This window comes from Panulirus ornatus, chromosome 62 (genome assembly GCF_036320965.1).
Source record: "Panulirus ornatus isolate Po-2019 chromosome 62, ASM3632096v1, whole genome shotgun sequence".
Lineage (NCBI taxonomy): Eukaryota > Metazoa > Arthropoda > Malacostraca > Decapoda > Palinuridae > Panulirus > Panulirus ornatus.
In genome coordinates this window covers 14,029,401-14,052,323 of record NC_092285.1, presented here as the reverse complement: position 1 = coordinate 14,052,323, position 22,923 = coordinate 14,029,401, and the positions used below count along the sequence as shown (strand labels likewise).

Genomic DNA, 22,923 nt, shown 5'->3' with positions numbered 1-22,923 from the left:
GGGACATGACTGAGGACATGGTTGAGGACATGACTGGGGACATGACTGAGGACATGGTTGAGGACATGACTGGGGACATGACTGAGGACATGACTGAGGACATGGTTGAGGACATAACTGGGGACATGACTGAGGACATGGTTGACGATATGACTGAGGACATGACTGATATATGACGTATTTTCTGGTTTCGGCAACAAAGTGTGCGACATGCAAGCAATTTCGTCTCGTGTGGATAATGGTCATTTTCTGTGTACTAGTTTGGTGATGTTTATGTGAGGCATTTCGAGGAAGTTCCTGGAGGTTTGTGAGGAAATGTGAGGCTCATTATTGTGCTGCTCTTATGGTTAGTCTTGCCTCGACCCCACACACTCAGGATGCCCTCTCACTCAAACATCGAGACAAACGCTAAACACTTCCTGGGTCGTTATATAGCTAACACTTCCTGGTCGTTATGCAGTTAACACTTCCTGGGTCGTTATGTAGTTAACACTTTCTGGGTCGTTATGTAGTTAACACTTCCTGGGTCGTAATACTTCCTGGGTCGTTATGTAGTTACCTCTTCCTGGGTCGTAACACTTCCTGGGTCGTTATGTAGTTACCTCTTCCTGGGTCGTTATTTAACTTCGATTAAGAATGATGTTGGAGGCAGGATCTGAAGTAGGGTTCGATGGAGGGTTTGAAACCATGGCTGATGGAGGTTTTGTACCAACATCTGAAGAACTTCAAGCAGCAGAGATAAGGGATGGTGGGTGATGCAAGGATCTAATCAGGTTTTCTTGCGTGACTATAATCATTATATGTGATATAGTGACGACTATAATCATTATATGTGGTATAGTGACGACTATGATAATTATATGTGATATAGTGACGACTATAATCATTATATGTGGTATAGTGACGACTATAATCATCATATGTGGTATAGTGAAGACTGTGATCATTATATGTGGTATAGTGAAGACTATAATCATTATATGTGGTATAGTGAAGACTGTGATCATTATATGTGGTATAGTGACGACTATAATCATTATATGTGGTATAGTGAAGACTATGATCATTATATGTGGTATAGTGAAGACTATAATCATTATATGTGGTATAGTGACGACTATAATCATCATATGTGGTATAGTGAAGACTGTGATCATTATATGTGGTATAGTGAAGACTATAATCATTATATGTGGTATAGTGAAGACTATGATCATTATATGTGGTATAGTGAAGACTATAATCATTATATGTGGTATAGTGAAGACTATAATCATTATATGTGGTATAGTGAAGACTATGATCATTATATGTGGTATAGTGAAGACTATGATCATTATATGTGGTATAGTGAAGATTATAATCATTATATGTGGTATAGTGAAGACTATGATCATTATATGTGGTATAGTGAAGACTATGATCATTATATGTGGTATAGTGAAGTGGATAAAATTGATTTGATATTAAAGAATTTCTTTTTCAATATAAAATCATTCATGGTGAATATATAAGTCTCTCCTGCTCGATAACGATGCTAATGATAGCATGTTTCTGAAGCTAATAATAGCACTTTACCTCCATAATGATGCTAACTGTAGCCTCGTTATACATACGCTCGTCAAGGACAGCGTCCAAGTGTGAACTTGCTAGTACTCCAGTGGGGTGGACATGAGCAGAGTGATGTTATAAGGTTGAGCCTTAGCTCAGTATATCCCTGGTGTGTGGCCTTAGTTGTATAGCGTGACCACTTCCACCCACACCTCTTCCAATAGCACCTATCCACCAGTACCACCAGCTGCCCTTCCACATGGCTCTTCTCCTGTTCCACCTGTCTGTTCGTGTTGTATTCCCTCATGACACACCCTTGTCAGCTGGTTTAAACACTCGGCCAGTAGTGAGGGTGAGTGTGTTAGCTGACAGGCCCTCGTGATCACCTTCGTCAGCAAGTACACTCAGCCTTAGTGACATCATGACCCCCTCACACTGAGAGAGAGAGAGAGAGAGAGAGAGAGAGAGAGAGAGAGAGAGAGAGAGAGAGAGAGAGAGAGAGAGAGAGAGAGAGAGAGAGTATTTCCTGGTTTCAGCGTGGGACGAGAGAGCAGCTTCGACAGTCGTCTCGGAAGACTCAACTTGGCCTGAACATTTCAGGTTACACTCGGGTTCACCTCATTATCTTAGTGTGTGTGTGTGTGTGGTGCACCTACATACACCTGCCTGGGTTGATGAGGGACGACTGACTGACTCTCTCATGTAAGGATATATGGTTACAAGTCATGGATGATGTACAGTCTTACGAAACACGACTTATCTACACAGGACCCTGAGAAGCAAACGTGATTCAAATTCGTCCTCTTCATTTACATAGAAGCTAATTTTCTTTAGGATGGATTATATATCATACAAGTGTTTCATTCACTGAAAACTTCCATCATTCATCTTGTATTCCAAATGCTGATGAATAACTATGAATGTATGATATGTATCAGTGGCTTGAGGACCGTACACGTAATATTGATGCTGCAGAGATGGCCTTCATACATGCACATGCAAAGTGGTGTACCAACCGCAGGTTATTATACATCCAGGGAGGTTCCGAGGAGTTAATACCTCCACGCATACTGTATGGCTCTGCCACTCTTCTCTCACACCATCTCCCAGCTTCCACTTTATGTCTGAGATATCTTAAGCGATTGCACTCTACCATGTATCCCTGAGTACTCCCGTGTATCAGCAGATGGTTCAAACATCACACCAACCAATCATGAAGGTGTGACAGCACTTTGGTTATTCCCAGGCCATTAAGGTTTAATGTCGTGTGTCTGACTGGCTGGAGCTTGAACGCCTCACACACGAGCAAGAAAATGTTTTTTCCTCGATTGTAATGAGACGACAACTGCCTCGTACATGGCATGAGTGAGGCAGGACATCATGGTGACGTGAAGATGTACCGTAAGGAGAACAATGAAAATAAGAACATAAGGCGATAGTAAAGACACAGAAAGGTAGTGAAGACGTTGATAAGAACGTGATCAGAAAACGGTACATAGAATATGGGGAGCGGATACCTTACGTTGCTACTGTCATGTTGGAATGTCAACAGGTAATGTGGCAGGATAATGATAGTCATAATGATCCAATCAGTGAGTACAAGGGAGGTCACTAGTGGGCGCGGCACTCGACACCCTCATGTAAACAAACTAATTGTCAACCTAACCTAACCTAACCTAACCTAACCTAACCTAACCTAACCTAACCTAACCTAACGTGAACAATATGTTGGCACCAGCCAGCAGGACACACCCCACCAACCCTCCATGACAATGTATCCTGGATAACAAAAATTCTGTCAGATTTGAACTATTTTGTCTTCATCCCAGCACAGGTGAGAGTGGCTGATGACCTGAGTTATCGTCCCACTGTAATGTGTTGTGGTCGTTATCTGAATAAATCTTCACGTGAGGTATCCATACAGCTGTTGTGTGAGGTCATGACCTCTCACTGTTGTGTGAGGTCATGACCAGGGTGGAGGTAGGGTAAGGTTATCTGTCTCTACATTTACACTTTACTGTAGTCCATAGTTGACTATAACTAACCTAACCTAACACCCAGGTCAAAGGTCAGACCGCCCCACACCTTCCCTCATGACGTCACCACCCCCACACCTCCCCTCATGACGTCACCAACCCCACACCTCCCCTCATGACGTCACCAACCCCACACCAGGCGTGCCTCTGTGACATTAAAGACGTTCACGTGACAACAGAAGGAACTGAATCGTATGGTCGAAAGTCCTTCTTTCGTCTTCAAAGTCAACGGCCGTATGGGGTTGCCACCCTCCTGAGCGTCACACACACGTGTATACCAAGAGGTGTAAAATACACTCACATTTAACCTCTGTAATTTAGCTCAGTAATATCCAACACAAGATTTAATCTCTATTTTCTGAAGGAGGAAATTCTTCTCTATTGCCAATGGCTTTTCGACTTTATGGTGATCCGATAAGCAAGGAGTGAGTCTTTGTGAACTCTTTCTGTTCAGTGTAGCAGTGCAGTATGGCCTCGGGTGTGGTGAACACACGGTATGTACTACATATGTAGGAACACACGGTATGTACTACATATGTAGGAACACACGGTATGTACTACATATGTAGGAACACACGGTATGTACTACATATGTAGGCACACACGGTATGTACTACATATGTAGAAACACACGGTATGTACTACATATGTAGGCACACGCGGTATGTACTACATATGTAGGAACACACGGTATGTACTACATATGTAGAAACGCACGGTATGTACTACATATGTAGGAACACACGGTATGTACTACATATGTAGGAACACACGGTATGTACTACATATGTAGGCACACACGGTATGTACTTCATATGTAGAAACACACGGTATGTACTACATATGTAGAAACACACGGTATGTACTACATATGTAGGAACACACGGTATGTACTACATATGTAGGCACACACGGTATGTACTACATATGTAGAAACACACGGTATGTACTACATATGTAGGAACACACGGTATGTACTACATATGTAGGAACACACGGTATGTACTACATATGTAGAAACACACGGTATGTACTACATATGTAGGAACACACGGTATGTAGGGAGACATGGCTGTTGTGGACGGTACGAGAGCTGTTCAGTCAACACATTAGACACTTACACTTGTTGACACAAACAAACAACGAAAACATTTACATCTTGAGTACGACGAACCCTTGAGCACGACGCGAAGGTACGACCCTTGAGTTGGAAGGGACGCGTGTGAGCACGACAGCACGACCCTTCACTACGAGAGAACGACCCCTGAGCACGATGACGCTTCCACAGAATAATATACTTGTCCTAACCAACCCCTGAGGACTACTGACCAACCCTTAAGTATAAGGGCTTGGCCTTTGACCTGGTCATCAAGGGTCAAGTCATAAGGTCAGAAGGTAGTAAACAAGATAAAGTCGTACCCTTAAAGAGCATGTTTAAGTCTACCTCTTTATAGCCACAAGTCGTACCCTCGTTCTTAGGGGTCGTCCTTCCGTCGTGGTCAAGGGTCACGCCCTCGTTCTCAGGGGTCGTCCTTCCGTCGTGGTCAAGGGTCACACCCTCGTTCTCAGAGGTCGTGTCTCCGTCGTGGTCAAGGGTCACACCCTCGTTCTCAGAGGTCGTGTCTCCGTCGTGTTCAAGGGTCACACCCTCGTTCTCAGGGGTCGTCCTTCCGTCATGGTCAAGGGTCACGCCCTCGTTCTCAGAGGTCGTGTCTCCGTCGTGTTCAAGGGTCACACCGTCGTGCTGGGACCTGCGTGTACCCTACTGACCCAGAACGTAGCCACTGCAGTGACACTGGTCATTACCGTCGCACAACATGACCAAGTATGATCGTCACATACACTCATGATCTATGTTGAGGTCGGTCGTGCAGGCAAGGTCTGTCTGTCTGTCTCTCTGTCTCTCTGTCTGTCTGTCTGTCTGTTGTGAGGAATTCTGTAAAGTGTCATCCACGTGTTCATCTGTACACACAGACACCACTGTCTGTAGACGAAGACACTAATTAGATAGATAAAAACGCGGCAAATCCAGAAGTGATGAGAGATATCTTTTAGTTGACAATGTAGGACGGTGCATCATCTATCCCCGTGGTATAGGTGGATAGATGAATAGATACACGTTCGCATGTAAAGATAAGACGTACATCCCTCAGGTCTTGCAACCATCCTGCCACAACAACCGACCTCAGGGAAGCTACACATGTTTGGTTCACTACATGTGATGTGTTTCGTCCTGCAGGAATGGTTCGGTGGCGCTTGTCATGTCCCAGCCTCACCTGCCGCGGGTCATGTCGGCGGTGAAGCCCACCCACAAGCCGCGTGCGGTCCTCTCCTTCATCACGTGGGAGCAAGGGCACCGTGACCTGCGGGGTCTGCTGGCTCAGGCCCTCCGAGCCAACAACCACTTTATCGACGGCCATGTTCTTAATGCCATCGAGGTGGACGTCTCTGAGGAGATGGGAGGTAAGTGTCCATTATTGTCCTATGATGATACATGTAACATTATTGTCCTGTGATGATACATGTAACATTATTGTCCTGTGATGATACATGTAACATTATTGTCCTGTGATGATACATGTAACATTATTGTCCTGTGATGATACATGTAACATTATTGTCCTGTGATGATACATGTAACATTATTGTCCTGTGATGATACATGTAACATTATTGTCCTGTGATGATACATGTAACATTATTGTCCTGTGATGATACATGTAACATTATTGTCCTGTGATGATACGTGTAACATTATTGTCCTGTGATGATACATGTAACATTATTGTCCTATGATGATACATGTAACATTATTGTCCTGTGATGATACATGTAACATTATTGTCCTGTGATGATACATGTAACATTATTGTCCTGTGATGATACATGTAACATTATTGTCCTGTGATGATACGTGTAACATTATTGTCCTGTGATGATACATGTAACATTATTGTCCTGTGATGATACATGTAACATTATTGTCCTGTGATGATACGTGTAACATTATTGTCCTGTGATGATACATGTAACATTATTGTCCTGTGATGATACATGTAACATTATTGTCCTGTGATGATACATGTAACATTATTGTCCTGTGATGATACATGTAACATTATTGTCCTGTGATGATACATGTAACATTATTGTCCTGTGATGATACATGTAACATTATTGTCCTGTGATGATACATGTAACATTATTGTCCTGTGATGATACATGTAACATTATTGTCCTGTGATGATACATGTAACATTATTGTCCTGTGATGATACATGTAACATTATTGTCCTGTGATGATACATGTAACATTATTGTCCTGTGATGATACATGTAACATTATTGTCCTGTGATGATACATGTAACATTATTGTCCTGTGATGATACATGTAACATTATTGTCCTGTGATGATACATGTAACATTATTGTCCTGTGATGATACATGTAACATTATTGTCCTGTGATGATACATGTAACATTATTGTCCTATGATGATACATGTAACATTATTGTCCTGTGATGATACATGTAACATTATTGTCCTGTGATGATACATGTAACATTATTGTCCTGTGATGATACATGTAACATTATTGTCCTGTGATGATACATGTAACATTATTGTCCTGTGATGATACATGTAACATTATTGTCCTGTGATGATACATGTAACATTATTGTCCTGTGATGATACATGTAACATTATTGTCCTGTGATGATACATGTAACATTATTGTCCTGTGATGATACATGTAACATTATTGTCCTGTGATGATACATGTAACATTATTGTCCTGTGATGATACATGTAACATTATTGTCCTGTGATGATACATGTAACATTATTGTCCTGTGATGATACATGTAACATTATTGTCCTGTGATGATACATGTAACATTATTGTCCTGTGATGATACATGTAACATTATTGTCCTGTGATGATACATGTAACATTATTGTCCTGTGATGATACATGTAACATTATTGTCCTGTGATGATACATGTAACATTATTGTCCTGTGATGATACATGTAACATTATTGTCCTGTGATGATACATGTAACATTATTGTCCTGTGATGATACGTGTAACATTATTGTCCTGTGATGATACATGTAACATTATTGTCCTGTGATGATACATGTAACATGATAATTGTCCTGTGATGATGTATGTAACATAATTATTGTCCTCTGATGCGTGTAACATAATTATTGTCCCTTTGTTGGGTGTATCATTATCATCCCCTGTTGTAACATTAGTTTTCTAGAACAGTATCATTTTCCTGTGGTATTAGTGACGTATGTTGGTATTACAGAGCCACTGCTGTGGTATCCTGTGGCTCACGTAGCTAAGGAGTTCCGGCTGGCGATGTACCCGCGTGAGGGGCGGTACCACGACAAGAAGACTCTCGGCAGCAACTTTACATTGTTGCAAGGTAAGGTGACACTGTGGCCTTCATCACCTCTCATATGTCCTCATGTTTACATTGTTGCAAGGTAAGGTGACACTGTGGCCTTCATCACCTCTCATATGTCCTCATGTTTACATTGTTGCAAGGTAAGGTGACACTGTGGCCTTCATCACCTCTCATATGTCCTCATGTTTACATTGTTGCAAGGTAAGGTGACATTGTGGCCTTCATCACCCCTCATATGTCCTCATGTTTACATTGTTGCAAGGTAAGGTGACACTGTGGCCTTCATCACCCCTCATATGTCCTCATGTTTACATTGTTGCAAGGTAAGGTGACATTGTGGCCTTCATCACCCCTCATATGTCCTCATGTTTACATTGTTGCAAGGTAAGGTGACATTGTGGCCTTCATCACCCCTCATATGTCCTCATGTTTACATTGTTGCAAGGTAAGGTGACATTGTGGCCTTCATCACCCCTCATATGTCCTCATGTTTACATTGTTGCAAGGTAAGGTGACATTGTGGCCTTCATCACCCCTCATATGTCCTCATGTTTACATTGTTGCAAGGTAAGGTGACATTGTGGCCTTCATCACCCCTCATATGTCCTCATGTTTACATTGTTGCAAGGTAAGGTGACACTGTGGCCTTCATCACCTCTCATATGTCCTCATGTTTACATTGTTGCAAGGTAAGGTGACATTGTGGCCTTCATCACCTCTCATATGTCCTCATGTTTACATTGTTGCAAGGTAAGGTGACACTGTGGCCTTCATCACCTCTCATATGTCCTCATGTTTACATTGTTGCAAGGTAAGGTGACACTGTGGCCTTCATCACCTCTCATATGTCCTCATGTTTACATTGTTGCAAGGTAAGGTGACATTGTGGCCTTCATCACCCCTCATATGTCCTCATGTTTACATTGTTGCAAGGTAAGGTGACACTGTGGCCTTCATCACCCCTCATATGTCCTCATGTTTACATTGTTGCAAGGTAAGGTGACATTGTGGCCTTCATCACCCCTCATATGTCCTCATGTTTACATTGTTGCAAGGTAAGGTGACATTGTGGCCTTCATCACCCCTCATATGTCCTCATGTTTACACTTGATATTATTATTCATATTTGTTTCAAGTTTTTCCGTCGATCATGATTTATATTTTCCGTCTTGCAAGTCGAGGAAACTTACTGATGTGACGTAGAGTTACAGTGAGGATCATGATGATCACCTCTCCTCCTGTGCTGTGCTCCAGACTCGTACTACCAGCACACCAAACTCACCCTCATCCTGGACAAGGGAGCGGGTAGGATGTCACCGCTTCCTCCAGGCAGCGATGCTGGAGGCGTCGTCGACGTGAGGGCGAGGAACCTGCTGGTGCTGGCGTACAAGTCCCTGGAGGACGCAACGGACCCGAGGTTGCTGGAGGGTTGGGTGCGCTGGTCGGGGGCCTGGGAAGCGTATACGCACCTGCAGGAGAAGAAGCTGCCTGTGTCCACCATCACCCTGTGAGTATGTGCCCTCCCAGGTGGTTATACCTGGCCCTCTGTGGGGGAGTGTCTGTGCTAACCTTACTCAGATAAGGATGCTTGTCTGTGACCCAAGGCTGTGGCGTTTGTCTGTGGCAACATTCTTAAGATAAGGGAGGTTCTCTATGGCCAGGATATGCTCATCTGTAGCGTCTGTATGATAATCACATAGTGCAGGTGCTGTCTGTTGTGTAAGTTGTCAGTGTATCGTCTGTGGCAGCCATGATGTCAGTTAGGATTGTAACCATCATACAGTGACCAAGATACACAGTAAGAGTACCATGATATTACCCAGTAATCTGTATCTACCATTATTTCTCATTATCGTGGTTTTAGTCACCTCTCATGGCGTCGTCAAATCAACAGTAACTACCATACAATACTAGAGTTTCTCCCATACTTAGTGTGTGACTATCATACTTTCACCACAAAGTAGTGCACGACTACCATGGTACTACCATACTTTCACCACATAGTAGTGCACGACTACCATGGTACTACCATACTTTCACCACAAAGTAGTGCATAACTACCATAGTTTCCTGTCACGGTAGTTTATGGTATCCTCATCCAGTCTGTGACAGCCATTGTGTGAACGGAATTTGAAACTGTTTACACTCGTCATAGTATTGATTTGTCTACCTTTCTCTGAGGATTGTCGACCTAAAATATGTGGCATGAATGTGTTCTTCATCCGAGGCTGTGGAAAATCCACAGTTTCAGTGTAGATTCAATGTATGTCAGCACAAAACGATGATTTCTGTACCACGATCTGTGGCCCACTCCATCTGGTCATACTAAATGAATCATTTTTATTCATTAGGACTCCAAGTGTTATCTGACATTAATACAGTTTTCAAAAATATGAAAATGTTAATCTAATTTGGTTAAAAGGATTGTTTATATCTCATGAAATAAGTTGAAAGCATTGGTTCAAAAACATCGAATTGTTGGAATGCCATCCATAGATGGTACCTGAAGTTTAGGTCACAATCCAGTTATCAGTTGTAACAAGATATTCAGATTTGCATCACGAATACTTCACTACCTCATTTCCACTGTAAAGACTGTGAGAGACAAGATTAGTCACAAGAGAAAATGTGAAGCTGTGGTGTTTGCCTGAAAGTGTGGGGTGTCATCTGACCTGGTTAGATGTGTCTGTCAACAATAACATTTCTGTTCTTCTCGTGGAAGCCTCACTCTTGTGTAGATTCAGGAATCTGCGTGTGATTATCCCGATTGAATACTCATACTGACTACAGAGAGTATATTAATGTCAGGATAAGACGACATTGCACATTAAGATAGGCTATCTTCCGTTGATCATGGTGTTGTGTTAGGACGATAACCTTGCCTGCACCCCACGGGCCGTCATGTGAGGGAGGGCATTATAACATGGTAACCTCCCCACTGCCACAGTTAAGTGAGGGAAGACCGTGTTATAAGCTCTCCCCCATTATAGGTATGCGTGAGAGCCTGATGTTATGATAATCTATCCCAACTCTAGGTATGTGCGGGAAAATGGCATGGTAAGGATGAAGGTTCCGAAGGAGACTTTCAAGTACGTGGTCCTCCTGGAGGTGGTCACGACGTCAGAGGAACAGCAGCAACAGCTGAGGGCGGCCACGCAGCGGCTCCGAGTCGAGCGGTGGAGCGGCTACATTGGCCTCTACACCGTCCACACACTGCAGGAGTTCGCTGACAGCTTCTCCAGCAGCGACAGCATCAGTAGGATCGTCGGGGACATCATATGATGCATCTGGGTCTCCGGATCCCCGGGTTATAGTGTCGCACCCGGGAAGGGTCCGACCTCACTGGCCTCATTATAACGGACACATGAGCGGCCGAGCACCACATGTGCCTCTTTCTTGTGCCCTCTGGAGGGACAGGACGTGCGCCTCTTGAGATGTCTGACAGAATCGTGTGGTTAGGAAGTATATGTACAGTGAGTGGCGTCGCGTCCGCTTGGTGCGTACAGACAGCCATAGAAACACATTTTAGATTTAGTGAGCAAGTCTGACGCGACACATGATGAAATCCTAACGGGGATGGCTCTTATGTAACCTGGGGATAAATAATTTTCTTTTTTATAAAGTTCTGCCATATTGGCAGAAGTATACATAACTACAGCACCCATCATGCCGGGATGTGAGTAAGCCGCCTTCGTTCGGGCAGAACGGATTGCTGACGGATTCGTATCCACCACATCCTCCGAGCTACACTGTGAAGTAGTTGGTTGAGAGAACCTCCAAGAGTCACGCTGTTAGCTTACACCATAAGACTAGTCCAACAGTCTGCTTGATCAGTAACCACTGTGGCCCCGAGCTGTCTCCTGAACACTTGAGAACCCAGCATGCGAGGTCAGAGGTCGCTAAGTTGTACACTGTTGATCAAATGACCACTTTGTCCAGGTGCAGCTGATGCACCTCTCTCTCTCTCTCTCTCTCTCTCTCTCTCTCTCTCTCTCTCTCTCTCTCTCTCTCTCTCTCTCTCTCTCTCTCTCTCTCTCTCTCGTGTTTTCGAACACTCAGAGCTGACCGTACGTCGTGTGTATGGACGTTTCTTGGGTCACAAAATACAGTAGTGGCTGTAACAGCCGAAGCAACAGTCGACAGTTGTGGCTGTAACAATGACGTATCCTACATAAACAAGAGACTGTAGTATTTTTCTTTCTTGTTATATTCCTGCTTTAGATTAGATAATAATGTTAAAAGTCAAATACAGATTATTATACAGATACGTACAGTCTATTTTCTTAAGAGTTAACGTAAGCAGATATTGTGTATTCAGACAGTATCGAATGTCATAATTCTTCAGTGAATTTCATCATTTCTTTAAAGGTTTTAGTTAGAACAGTGACCGCTTGACTGTATTGTTTCCTGTGATTATGTATATTCTCGTTGACTATAGAATAAGCTGGGGAAACATTCCACCTTGTTTGTTTTCATCCCCTGATAATCAGTCAATAAGCTCGTATTTTCATAAGCTTCGAGACATGTAGATCAATACATCATGTTATTGACAACTGGTGGGATCTTACACCATGATAAAGGGTTGGATGACACTCTCCTCAGCTGAGCCTTGTATGTTCTGAACCTCCTTTGTCTGTCTTTCCTGAAGAATTAAAAGTTGAAAGAAATTACTTGTGATGGTAACGCTGAGTGCAAGTACAGCCATATCCTGTAACCAGACACCACTTGCCTAACATGATGGTTTAGGTCATTTGAGCAGAAGTTTAGATAGAACTACCCAACGATGCTCCTAATGAAGCACATCAGTGATTTGAGTTAGCAGGGTATTATAAAAGGTTCGAATTATTAATGTTGAATAGTATATAAGTTTGAACTTATTACTCCAAAAGATGGAGCGGGCAAGTCCCCAGGTGCATAGCAGAACCTGCACCTGATGGCTACAAGTGGCTGTAGACGTGTGACTTGTTATGGTAATTGTACAGGTAAACTATGGAGAGGTCAGGTCTACAACCTGTACAAATGTAATGTTGTACTGGTCCAAATTGTGCAAGTTTTTATTACCAGTAAAAAAGATATGTTCTGTGATGGTTTTATTCTCAAACTAATGTGTGAGTCAGGGTTCGTTACCCTCCCTCCCTCCTCAGCCAGACGACAATACTCTACATTGACTGACCTGGGGATACAGTGGGTGAAGGCACCATCTGCAGCAAGTCATCCCTGTTATAACTGGTGTAAAGTAACTAAAAAAAAGTGCTGATGATTTGTCAGGAAATGTTAGCCATTTTTTGTGTAGCATTGGACTTCCGGTGTGGGACTACGTAATGTGAAGTAACAGTTTCCGAGAAAGAAAAAAATAGTGTAAGTGTCGTGTTGTTTGTGGTGGTCATGCTGGCCGACACCTTCCTTGTCTTTCTCATTCCTTACTCTTCAAACATATCCTGTATCTTAATTTTGTTGAAAATTCTTCGACACTCCACCTAAAGCTTCTACACCCTTCTACACCCCTCCTAAAGCTTCTAACACCATCATTAAGCTCCTACACTCCTTCTAAACCCTTTACACCCTTCTTAAAGCTTCTCCACGCCTCATACAGCCCACTCATACAAGCTTCTAAAACTTTGGCAGCCTCCAAAAAGCTTTAACACGCCAAAATACTTCTAGTCCCCTTGTAATTATATTCTAACACCTAGAACATTCATCCCTCGTAATATATTCTACGACCTTCCTAGACCATACATCCCCTAATAATATATTCTACAACCCTCCCATAAAGCATAAACATCCCTCCCTAAATGCTTCAAACTTCCTCCTTATTCTTTACATTTCAACTCTTGTCTACGGTGAATCTTGCGTACTGTCTCCGTCTGTATGGCACAGGAACAGAGGATACCGTCACAGACCTCCAGCAGATAACCTGGTCATAGACCATCAGGTCTTGTGTTATCTGTCCTTCCCATGTACTGTCCTCCAGTAGATAACTACGTCATAGACCAAAAGGTCTTCTGTTATCTATCTTGTTCACATACGAATCCTTCTGCAGCCATGACAGGTCTTCTTTATAATCCCACACTTAAATCATGCAGTGATATCTACTCCTGCCTGACCTCAGCTGCATGACAGTTGGCTAAGGAAAGCCAATTAACATGGACTGTGTGATTGTAGTAGTGCTTAATAAAACTTGAATGGTACGAGTCATGACGGTATGTCGAGGGTCAATACATACACACCTCGTTAATGAGGGAGCTACGCACTGTGTTCATGACGATCGTGGCATGACTACACCCTAGCAGATGTAGGACAGATTGGTGCAGGAATGTTGAGGCCAGTGTGGTGCGCGGTGGAAGTGGGACGTCGTCATCACGAGAGGGCCCGGCTAGGGGACGGTACAGGGCTTGTGGGTCGGGCAGGGGGACGGTACAGGGCTTGTGGGTCGGGCAGGGGGACGGTACAAGGCTTGTGGGTCGGGCAGGGGGACGGTACAGGGCTTGTGGGTCGGGCTGGGGGACGGTACAGGACTTGTGGGTCGGGCTGGGGGACGGTACAGGACTTGTGGGTCGGGCTGGGGGACGGTACAGGACTTGTGGGTCGGGCTGGGGGACGTCATGAGTACATCCGTGCAGGACAAACACCTGTGGTCAGTCGCTCACTTCAGCACCTCATCTTTGATCAGTTGGAGGTCGTGCTGGACACCAGCCGGAGGAAGTAAGGGAAGGCTGGTGGTCAGAGCTCCAGGCAGGGGAGAAGGGGGTCATCCAGGGAGAACACCAGCTGCTCTGACTGTGTCAAATGTTTACTCAGGTATGAATGATACACTAATGTATGATATACCAGTGTATTATGCACTACTGTATGATATACCAATGTATGATACATTAATGCATGTTAATACATCACATGTGTTATTGTGAGGCCAGTGATCGCGTGGTTACAATACCTGAATACTTCACATTCCTCTGCATGAGGGAGGTTAACAAGCGTAACAGTCGTTCGTCGTTGCTTGTATATATATATGGTTAAACTGTATCTTAAAGCTGGATATGACGTCCTCGTAAGCGCAGCTTGGAAGCAAAAGCAGCTAAAGCTTAGGTAAGCACACTACCCCGAGCATTATGAGTAAAATCAAGTCGGCAGTAAACAAGGAACTGGTAACGTGTAGGTTAACGACAGGATCCATCTTGATGGTTTACCTTTGTCATGTGTGTGGTGTTGCTGTAGCTTAATGTTCATTAAGGAATGTGTGGCTGTTCAATATATCCTACGATACAGAGCGGCATGTGAGGCACACATGGTGGACACTGACGGGGAGGTGAGGCATGGACCCGTCGGCGACCCTGCTGGACCATCACATGTGACCCCGACACCTCGACAAGCGGCGGGAGTCGTGGTTGGTCGCCTGGCTTCATGTCCTGCCTGCGACTGGCTCTGTGCATGACCACGTTGACGGTGAGTGAATAAGCCATGAGGAATGGCAGCGGCAGCAAATTATTCATGAGTGGGCTTCACCACGAGGGGGGAGGGGGGGGGACGCCTCACCATTACCAACACATGGACGAGAAGTTGAGGAACGCGTGAGTAAGGTGAATACCCTTGGTGAATCAGGTGAGTCTTGCTGGAGGAGGTATGCTGTAGCTCTATAACTTCATGTCAGTAATGAAGTCTGAAGTGAATCTTGATTCAGTCAGACAAGAATTGTTATGATTACCCGAGTTGAGGTGGTGGCCAGGGCTGGGATAGAGCTAGGGCGGGGCTGATGGCTGGGTAGAGCTGGGCTGGGCTGAGGGCTGGGTAGAGCTGGGCTGGGCTGAGGGCTGGGACACGGGGTGAGGTGTGTTGAGGAGGGCCAAGGGTGCGGTACGGCCGGGCAGGTCAGGTCAGGCTGATGGCTACAGAATCAGTACAAGTCTCGTTCAATTATTCACTTATATTGACGACCAACATTGTGAGGTAAGAGAACCCCCGCTCCCCGCTCCCCGGTACTGTGGGTGGTGTGGGTGACTGGTATGGGGGATGTGGGGGTGGGGTGTGAGGGGAGGATGATGAGGGAGTGGACAAGCTGGAGTTGGTCCCGCGATACTTTACTTACAAAGAACCTGCGACGTGTGAAGGACCTGAGGTTGTGGAGGGCGTCCATAGGTGTTTGTTAGTACGTCACTATGTTGTACGTGAAGCAAGTTGTACACTCGTCATGCTCCACCTTACGTCCTCTGAACCTTCTCTCTTATATCTTTGTCCTTCATTGTGTGCGGTGAGACTCGGTTCCATTGCACTACGGTAACTTTCTCCACGTCTTAACTCAGTTGTCTTCCCTTAGCTTCTCCCTGAAGATCCAGCCTTGCCCGCCTGGTACGTGCTATAGCGTCAACTGTTTTGTGGCGGTCCAGACGGTGACAATCCCACCATTCTTCTTATTTGTCCAAGATGGAGTTCACTCTCTCGTGGAAGTCTACAAGCTTTATAACTCATGACATCCGTTCCATTAATCTTTGATGTCTCTCAATTAGGTAGTTTTCTATTTGCTATCACCTTTTCCAGTATTTTCAGGCCACACCGAGCGATTGCTAGTAAATTTCATTCCTATTTTCATCGATTGTACAAAACGAAGTTTGAATTGTAGTGTTGTGTGTGAAGATGGGTCAAGCCTGGCACGAGATGGTGTCTGTAACCACCCGCTCTCGAGATGCCGTTACTGGCACAGGTTGAGTTAGAGCTCTCTCTCTCTCTCTCTCTCTCTCTCTCTCTCTCTCTCTCTCTCTCTCTCTCTCTCTCTCTCTCTCTCTCTCTCTCTCTCTCTCTCATACATATTCGCCATTTCCCGCGTTAGCGAGGTAGCGTTAAGAACAGAGGACTGAGCCTTGGAAGGAATATCCTCATTTGGCCCCCTTCTCTGCTCCTTCTTTTAGAAAAATTAAAACGGGAGGGGAGGATTTCCAGCCCCCCGGTCCCTCACTTTTCGTCGCCTTCTACGACACGCAGGGAATACGTGGCAAGTATTCTTTCTCCCCTATCCCAGGTATAATATATATATATATATATGTATATATATTCCCATTTTAGAAAGTTAATACAAGGAGGGGAGGATTTCTGGCCCCCCGCTCCCGTCCCCTCTAGTCGCTTTCTACGACACGCGAGGAATACGTGGGAAGTATTCTTTCACCCCTATCCCCAGGGAAAAAGATTTTGTGTGATCGGGGCCTGAACATGCAGGAGGGTGAAAGGAGGGCAAGGAATAGAGTGAATTGGAGCGACGTGGTATACCGGGGTTGACGTGCTGTCAGTGGATTGAAGCAGGGCATGTGAAGCGTCTGGGGTAAACCATGGAAAGCTGTGTAGGTATGTATATTTGCGTGTGTGGACGTATGTATATACATGTGTATGGGGGGGGGGGGGTTGGGCCATTTCTTTCGTCTGTTTCCTTGCGCTACCTCGCAAACGCGGGAGACAGCGACAAAGTATAATAATAATAATAAATATAAATATATATATATATATATATATATATATATATGTATATATATATATATATATATATATATATATATATATATATATATATATATATATATATATATATATATATATATATATATATATATGAAGGTGAAATGGCACTTCAGTAGGAGTTCATACAATTTTATTTAACATGTGATTTTTCTATACCTGTGGCACGACATATTTCGTGGAGACAATCCACCTCATCATCAGATGCTGCCAGTACTTAATAAAGTTATTCAGATCCCATCATCACACTGGATTCCCGCCTTCCAAGCACCAGTCTGGAACCGTCTGCTTTGTCTGGCCGTAACCGTTGTAAGAGCGAGTGATTAAGAGGGGGTCACGTGGCGGGGGTTGACCTGGGTAGCTGGGTGTGTATTGAACAACTTTTTTTGGGTTTTCGTATTTTGTCAATTCTCTCATAATGATTTAGTTAACGCTAGGATGGGTTTTAAAATTGCTTGGGGACAAATCAAAGTTCTTAGTATTAGCAATTAAGACAGATTCAATGACGTTCCATGAGGCATAATCAGCAGATGGATATAAAATAAAAGGGGTTTTCAAGAGCTTGGCCAGGGTGATCATTTTCATGACCGTTTAGCGATCGCATTTTTGTGGTCATCCCTCCGTACAAAATGACGGTGCTAATAACACCTCTCCGTTACAGTTTTACCTGTTTGGCCTACATAAATATATTTACATGCGCTGCATTTGACGGCTTAAACACTCCCAATTGTTGCATGATTTGGCTAACTATCTATTGAGGTTTTGCTGATGGTGTTATTGTACTAGAAAGCAACATTACAAGCACTGTTTTTTTTTTAACATGTCTTAGATTATGATTATTGATTTGATGTTAGAATTGTCAAATTAATCACCTTCAATTTAATGATAACCAAGCTTTTGCCTTGAAACAAATTATTGCAGGAAATCATGGCAAACACGTTCGGAACTAGATATCACCATTCCCGTGTATAAACTATGAAAAATTCATCCTTCTGCTACGAAATCAAATAGCCAATGAAAATCCAGAACTTGCTAAACTGCTTCCCTGATCAATATAAAGTAAGCTGGATCAAAGTGGAAGAGAAAATAAAGCATTGTGGCTCAGGCCATTAGGACTGCGGGAGACTCGGGTCATCAGCACAAGAAGTAAGTTTACCCCACTTTAACGCGTTTCTGTCAATCAACAAAGAGTTGAGTTAGGGTTAGAAAATTTGCCGTTTTCTCTATTATGTATAAAGTTCATTTTCTTCTTTCATATCTTCAGGTGGGTCTCTAACTTTTGGAAAATTTCTTGTTCCACAACGCTTTTATTAGATTTTCCCCCAAACCTGACATTTTTTCTTCTTCTCCAGTTATTATTTTGTTATACCCATAATGTAAGATGTTTTAATGAATAATGTTCTTGAGTTCAGAACTCGAGACGAGCTTCAGGCTCCGATTCGTACTTTCATTTTTGGTTGAAGCTGAACCAAACTCTGTATCTGCCCCTCGAAACGGTTGGTTCGATAGGGCTCTGTCCGTAACAGCACTACAAAAAGGTAGTACATCTTCAAAAGAAGTATTTCAGCCTCAGAAATGATATAGATAACTTGCAAATAATCCAAGCCTGGGATACAAAAAGAAATTCGGTTCATCGTGACAATTTCATCACTGGTTTAGCAACCAAGCAACCATTATATATGTTCACCGGGAATTTTACAGCATATCCTCTCTCTCCAGCGTCTCTGTGACCATTATAATATATGACTGTGTGAATATCTAAACAAATGTTATCTGAGAGATGGTCCAGACGTATCATCTTTGTTCTCGTGATACTAAGTAAAAGCTGGATCCAGTTTCGTAGTCGTAGTTTTATGTTTTGTTATTAGAATGAGTGGCCGAGAACAACACAAAGCAATAAGAGATGTAAATTTATATTAGTTAGCATAGATTTTGCCAGCTTGACTTTAAGATCTTCTTTTGACGCTTCCAAGATTCACTAAGGCTGCCTAAAATATATTTAGCATCCATGAGAATCATTCATGAATTAAGAACGGCTACAACTGTTTGAGTTGTTTGGTTAATGGCCTCTTATGCTGCTGGTTGGTGACACAGGTGAAAGCACGATTCTTAAGTCGGCCTCTTCATCGCACAGTTTCTTACTTTGACATGGCTGAAATTGGTTATCATTTGTGGATTTTTTTTATTCAAAATTAATGTTGCTGATTTCTTATTGGGTTAGAACTGAAGTTGGTTTCTTACTGGATTAGAACTGAGGTTGGTTTTTTACTGGGCTGAAAATGAAGATGGATCTTATTCGGTGAAAACTAAAGTTGGTTTTTCTTATTCATTTGTTGTACATTTTTCACACGTTAGGGTATTGTCTCATGTTAAACAGTAATGAGTTACATGCAGTCAAAGCATTTTAGGCACCATGAACATTCATATGGTTTCTCACCTGTATGAAGAGTCATCTGTTACAATGAATCATTCCAATAGGAGGATGTCTTTTAAGATAGTGGACACTGATATCGCATATTTAGAGCATGAAAGCGTGCTCTCCCAACTTTTCTGGAAGGTCCTTTGCAATATAAACATTAATATGGCTTCTCTCTTGTGTGAATGACTGTGTACTAAACTAAGTGACCCAGGTGGGAGAAGGTCTTTAAGCACTGCGAACATTTATATAGTTTAACTCTTATATCATCGATGATGTGGCTTCCTAAGTGGTTCGAGAGAAGGACTTCTGACAGTGTGAACACATGTGGCTTCTCTCTTGTACGACTGTGCTGAAGTTAATGAATCTTCGGAGAAAAGGTCTTTTGGGGCTATGAACGACCACATGGTTATTCTCTTCTATAAGTATTCATGTGCTTCTTAATCAATTTTTTTGGGAGAAGTCCTTTTGGCAAAGTAAACATTCATTCGGCTTTTCTCCCACATGAACAGTTATGGGCCGTACAAGACCACTCCTTTGGGAGAGGGTCTTTTGGCAATGTGAATATTCATGTGGCTTCTATTTTATATGTGTTTCCATTATGCTTCAGGAGGGGAACTGGCAAAGTGGACATGAGAATGGCCTCTTTCTCATGACCAGAAACAGTTTACATTTGGCTAAGGCCAAGGAATGACGCTATTCTTATGTGTAATAATCAAATATGTACCGCAGTAATACATATTATTGTGACCAATGATGTGAATATCTAGAATCTTTCGAAAATCTGTGTCCCACCGCCATAAGTGGAGAAACTTTTTAAACAAAATGTCAATACAGCAGACGAAATGCAGCCAATCTTTGTACTTAAGATGGCGAAAGAAAATTGTCAGTTTTGTTTTTAAGTTAGACTCTCACCGTAATTTGGGGAAGTAACGATTCCTGAATGCATCTTTCCTGGCGAAGTTCGTAATGAAATGTAAAGTGACAAAAAAACTGCTGTGTATTGTGAAGTGATGAAAACTGCTGTGTATTGTAAAGTGATGAAAACTGCTGTGTATTGTGAAGTGATGAAAACTGCTGTGTATTGTAAAGTGATGAAAACTTTTCTATATCTTATTGTTATCGTTCACAAACATTTTGTTTAATAAGCAAAGAAGAGAAGGGGAACATTAGGAAATTAAAGTGGAAATATAGAATAGTGTTTGAATCCCCCGCCACACAGTCTGCCATCTATGAGCCATCTCTCGTACTATAAATGTAAATATACACAAGTGACGCACATTGTGATGAACGTTCCCTTTAAACAGCATGACCCACCTTTTAAATTGGTGTTTTAACAATGTTGACATCGTGATTTCACTTAGATGTTTTCCACTTGACAAAACCTTTAAACAGTCGTGTGTATTGTTTGTTGAAAGTCTTAGCATTCTGTTAAAGTCCAGTTTATTACTTGAACGTCTGTCGTAGCCTCAGATATTCACACATTATCATAGTGTAAATTTAGGTTTTTTGTTTTAGAAAGTACAGCTGCAGTTGATTGTGAAATGTGTCAGCTCTCCATCACTATAATTTCTACTATTTCAACAAGTGTTTTCTCTACGTTTACACCACATTTTCCCAGATCATCATAGTAGTTGACTTAGAGGTGATTTTAGTTGGATTATGGAGGAGGCAGAGATTGCATGTATTACTTTTGTTTTTTAGTTAAGATTGTAAGCATATAAAATGTCAGGACACAGCCTTACCAAACAAAATCTTGGTTAATCAAACAAACTATAGGTTGGGATGTTGTAAGTGTGAGCATGATTTTAACAATAGAATGATTTTCAGATATCCATAATGCTCTTTGAAAATGCCTATAACTAACCTTAGCTGGTTCTTCAAGTGCTTCCCTTCATATGATGGACTCAGTTTCAGTCACATGATACTTTCTCCAAAGCAGAGCTCTATAATATAAATTTTGCATTTGTGTGTTTCTCTATGAACTAACTAGAAAGTATAGTGTTCATACAAGTAATACATGGAAACTGATTATCTTATAACTATCCTTCCAGAAGACTTTGTTATCCAAGATGAGCACAACTCTGTTTGTGACATGTGGCCGAGGTTTGAGCACCAGTGCAACACAAGAAATTAAAGAAAAAATACCTTATGTATATGATATACAGTCTCTAGGAGAAGGGAAGCTGTCCTTTACAATCAACCACATTCCTTGTGCATCCTGGCATGAGTCATCTTTTGGTTGTACAAATGAAGATGAAAAATATATTCAGAAGGAATTTATGCTGAATGATTGTAATGAAGCTGCAGAAAAGGATATCAAGTTTGCCAAGAAACAAAAAGACACAGAGTATGTTAATGCAATAATTCCAGCATACAACTTGAAACTGGTGGAGAGAATTTTCCTGTTGCTGCACTGTGAACAATTTGACAGTGATGGTGAGTTATTACATAATGATATATAAGAAGTATTAGAATATATGAAGAAAATTGTCATCCCTGCAGCTGTGAACAATTGTAGATCACTTAAGCAATTAGAATTGACTGTGGCTTTGTTTCCAAACACTTGTTATTTGTGAATAATTTTCAGAAGTTATATTTTTCATCTTTGCTTTCTATAATTGATCATAAATTCTGTTTTGTACATGAGGTGGATCAGATGTATAGTTACAATTCATTTATATGTAACAGCTGTTTAGTTTAACAAAGTGAATGCTGTCTCCCTTGTTAGTAAAGATCTTCATAACCATTTACATGTAAACCTAGTAACATCACATGAGAATTATCTCTTACACAGAACTTCACACCTGCTGGATATCAAGCCTGATTCCAATTGCAGTCTCTACTGAAGCACCCTAAGCATTCAATAGTTCATTCAGTTGCTTTCTTTATATCTTTTTCCTCTATAGTTTTAATCATACTGTAGTGCCATTATCATTCTTCAGCATTAATTTTTGTTGTTGTTGTACCATTTGAACTCATTTTAAACTTAACATG

General features: G+C 42.3%; 2 protein-coding genes across 12 annotated transcripts in view; both read left to right on the top strand.

The window, feature by feature from the left end:
• The window catches only part of LOC139745743 (uncharacterized), a 30,273-nt gene extending 17,181 nt beyond the window's left edge, over positions 1–13,092 (top strand). The window contains exons 2-5 of the mRNA XM_071656266.1: positions 5,827–6,050; positions 7,911–8,030; positions 9,267–9,519; positions 11,048–13,092. Of these exons, the coding sequence (XP_071512367.1) occupies positions 5,827–6,050; positions 7,911–8,030; positions 9,267–9,519; positions 11,048–11,294 (844 nt within the window). The 3' untranslated portion in view covers positions 11,295–13,092. The remainder of the gene's footprint in view (positions 1–5,826; positions 6,051–7,910; positions 8,031–9,266; positions 9,520–11,047) is intronic.
• Positions 13,093–21,189: 8,097 nt separating this feature from the next.
• LOC139745769 (uncharacterized) overlaps positions 21,190–22,923 on the top strand; it is a 31,849-nt gene continuing 30,115 nt past the window's right edge. For 7 of the 11 annotated variants that reach the window (XR_011711942.1, XR_011711941.1, XR_011711943.1 and 4 more), the window contains exons 1-2: positions 21,196–21,254; positions 21,981–22,365. Coding sequence is in view for 8 of the 11 variants with exons in the window: in XM_071656312.1 (XP_071512413.1) it covers positions 21,213–21,254; positions 21,981–22,365 (427 nt within the window). In the remaining 3 variants the exon portion in view is untranslated. The other 4 variants (XM_071656308.1, XM_071656311.1, XM_071656306.1 and 1 more) reach the window with 4 other exon arrangements.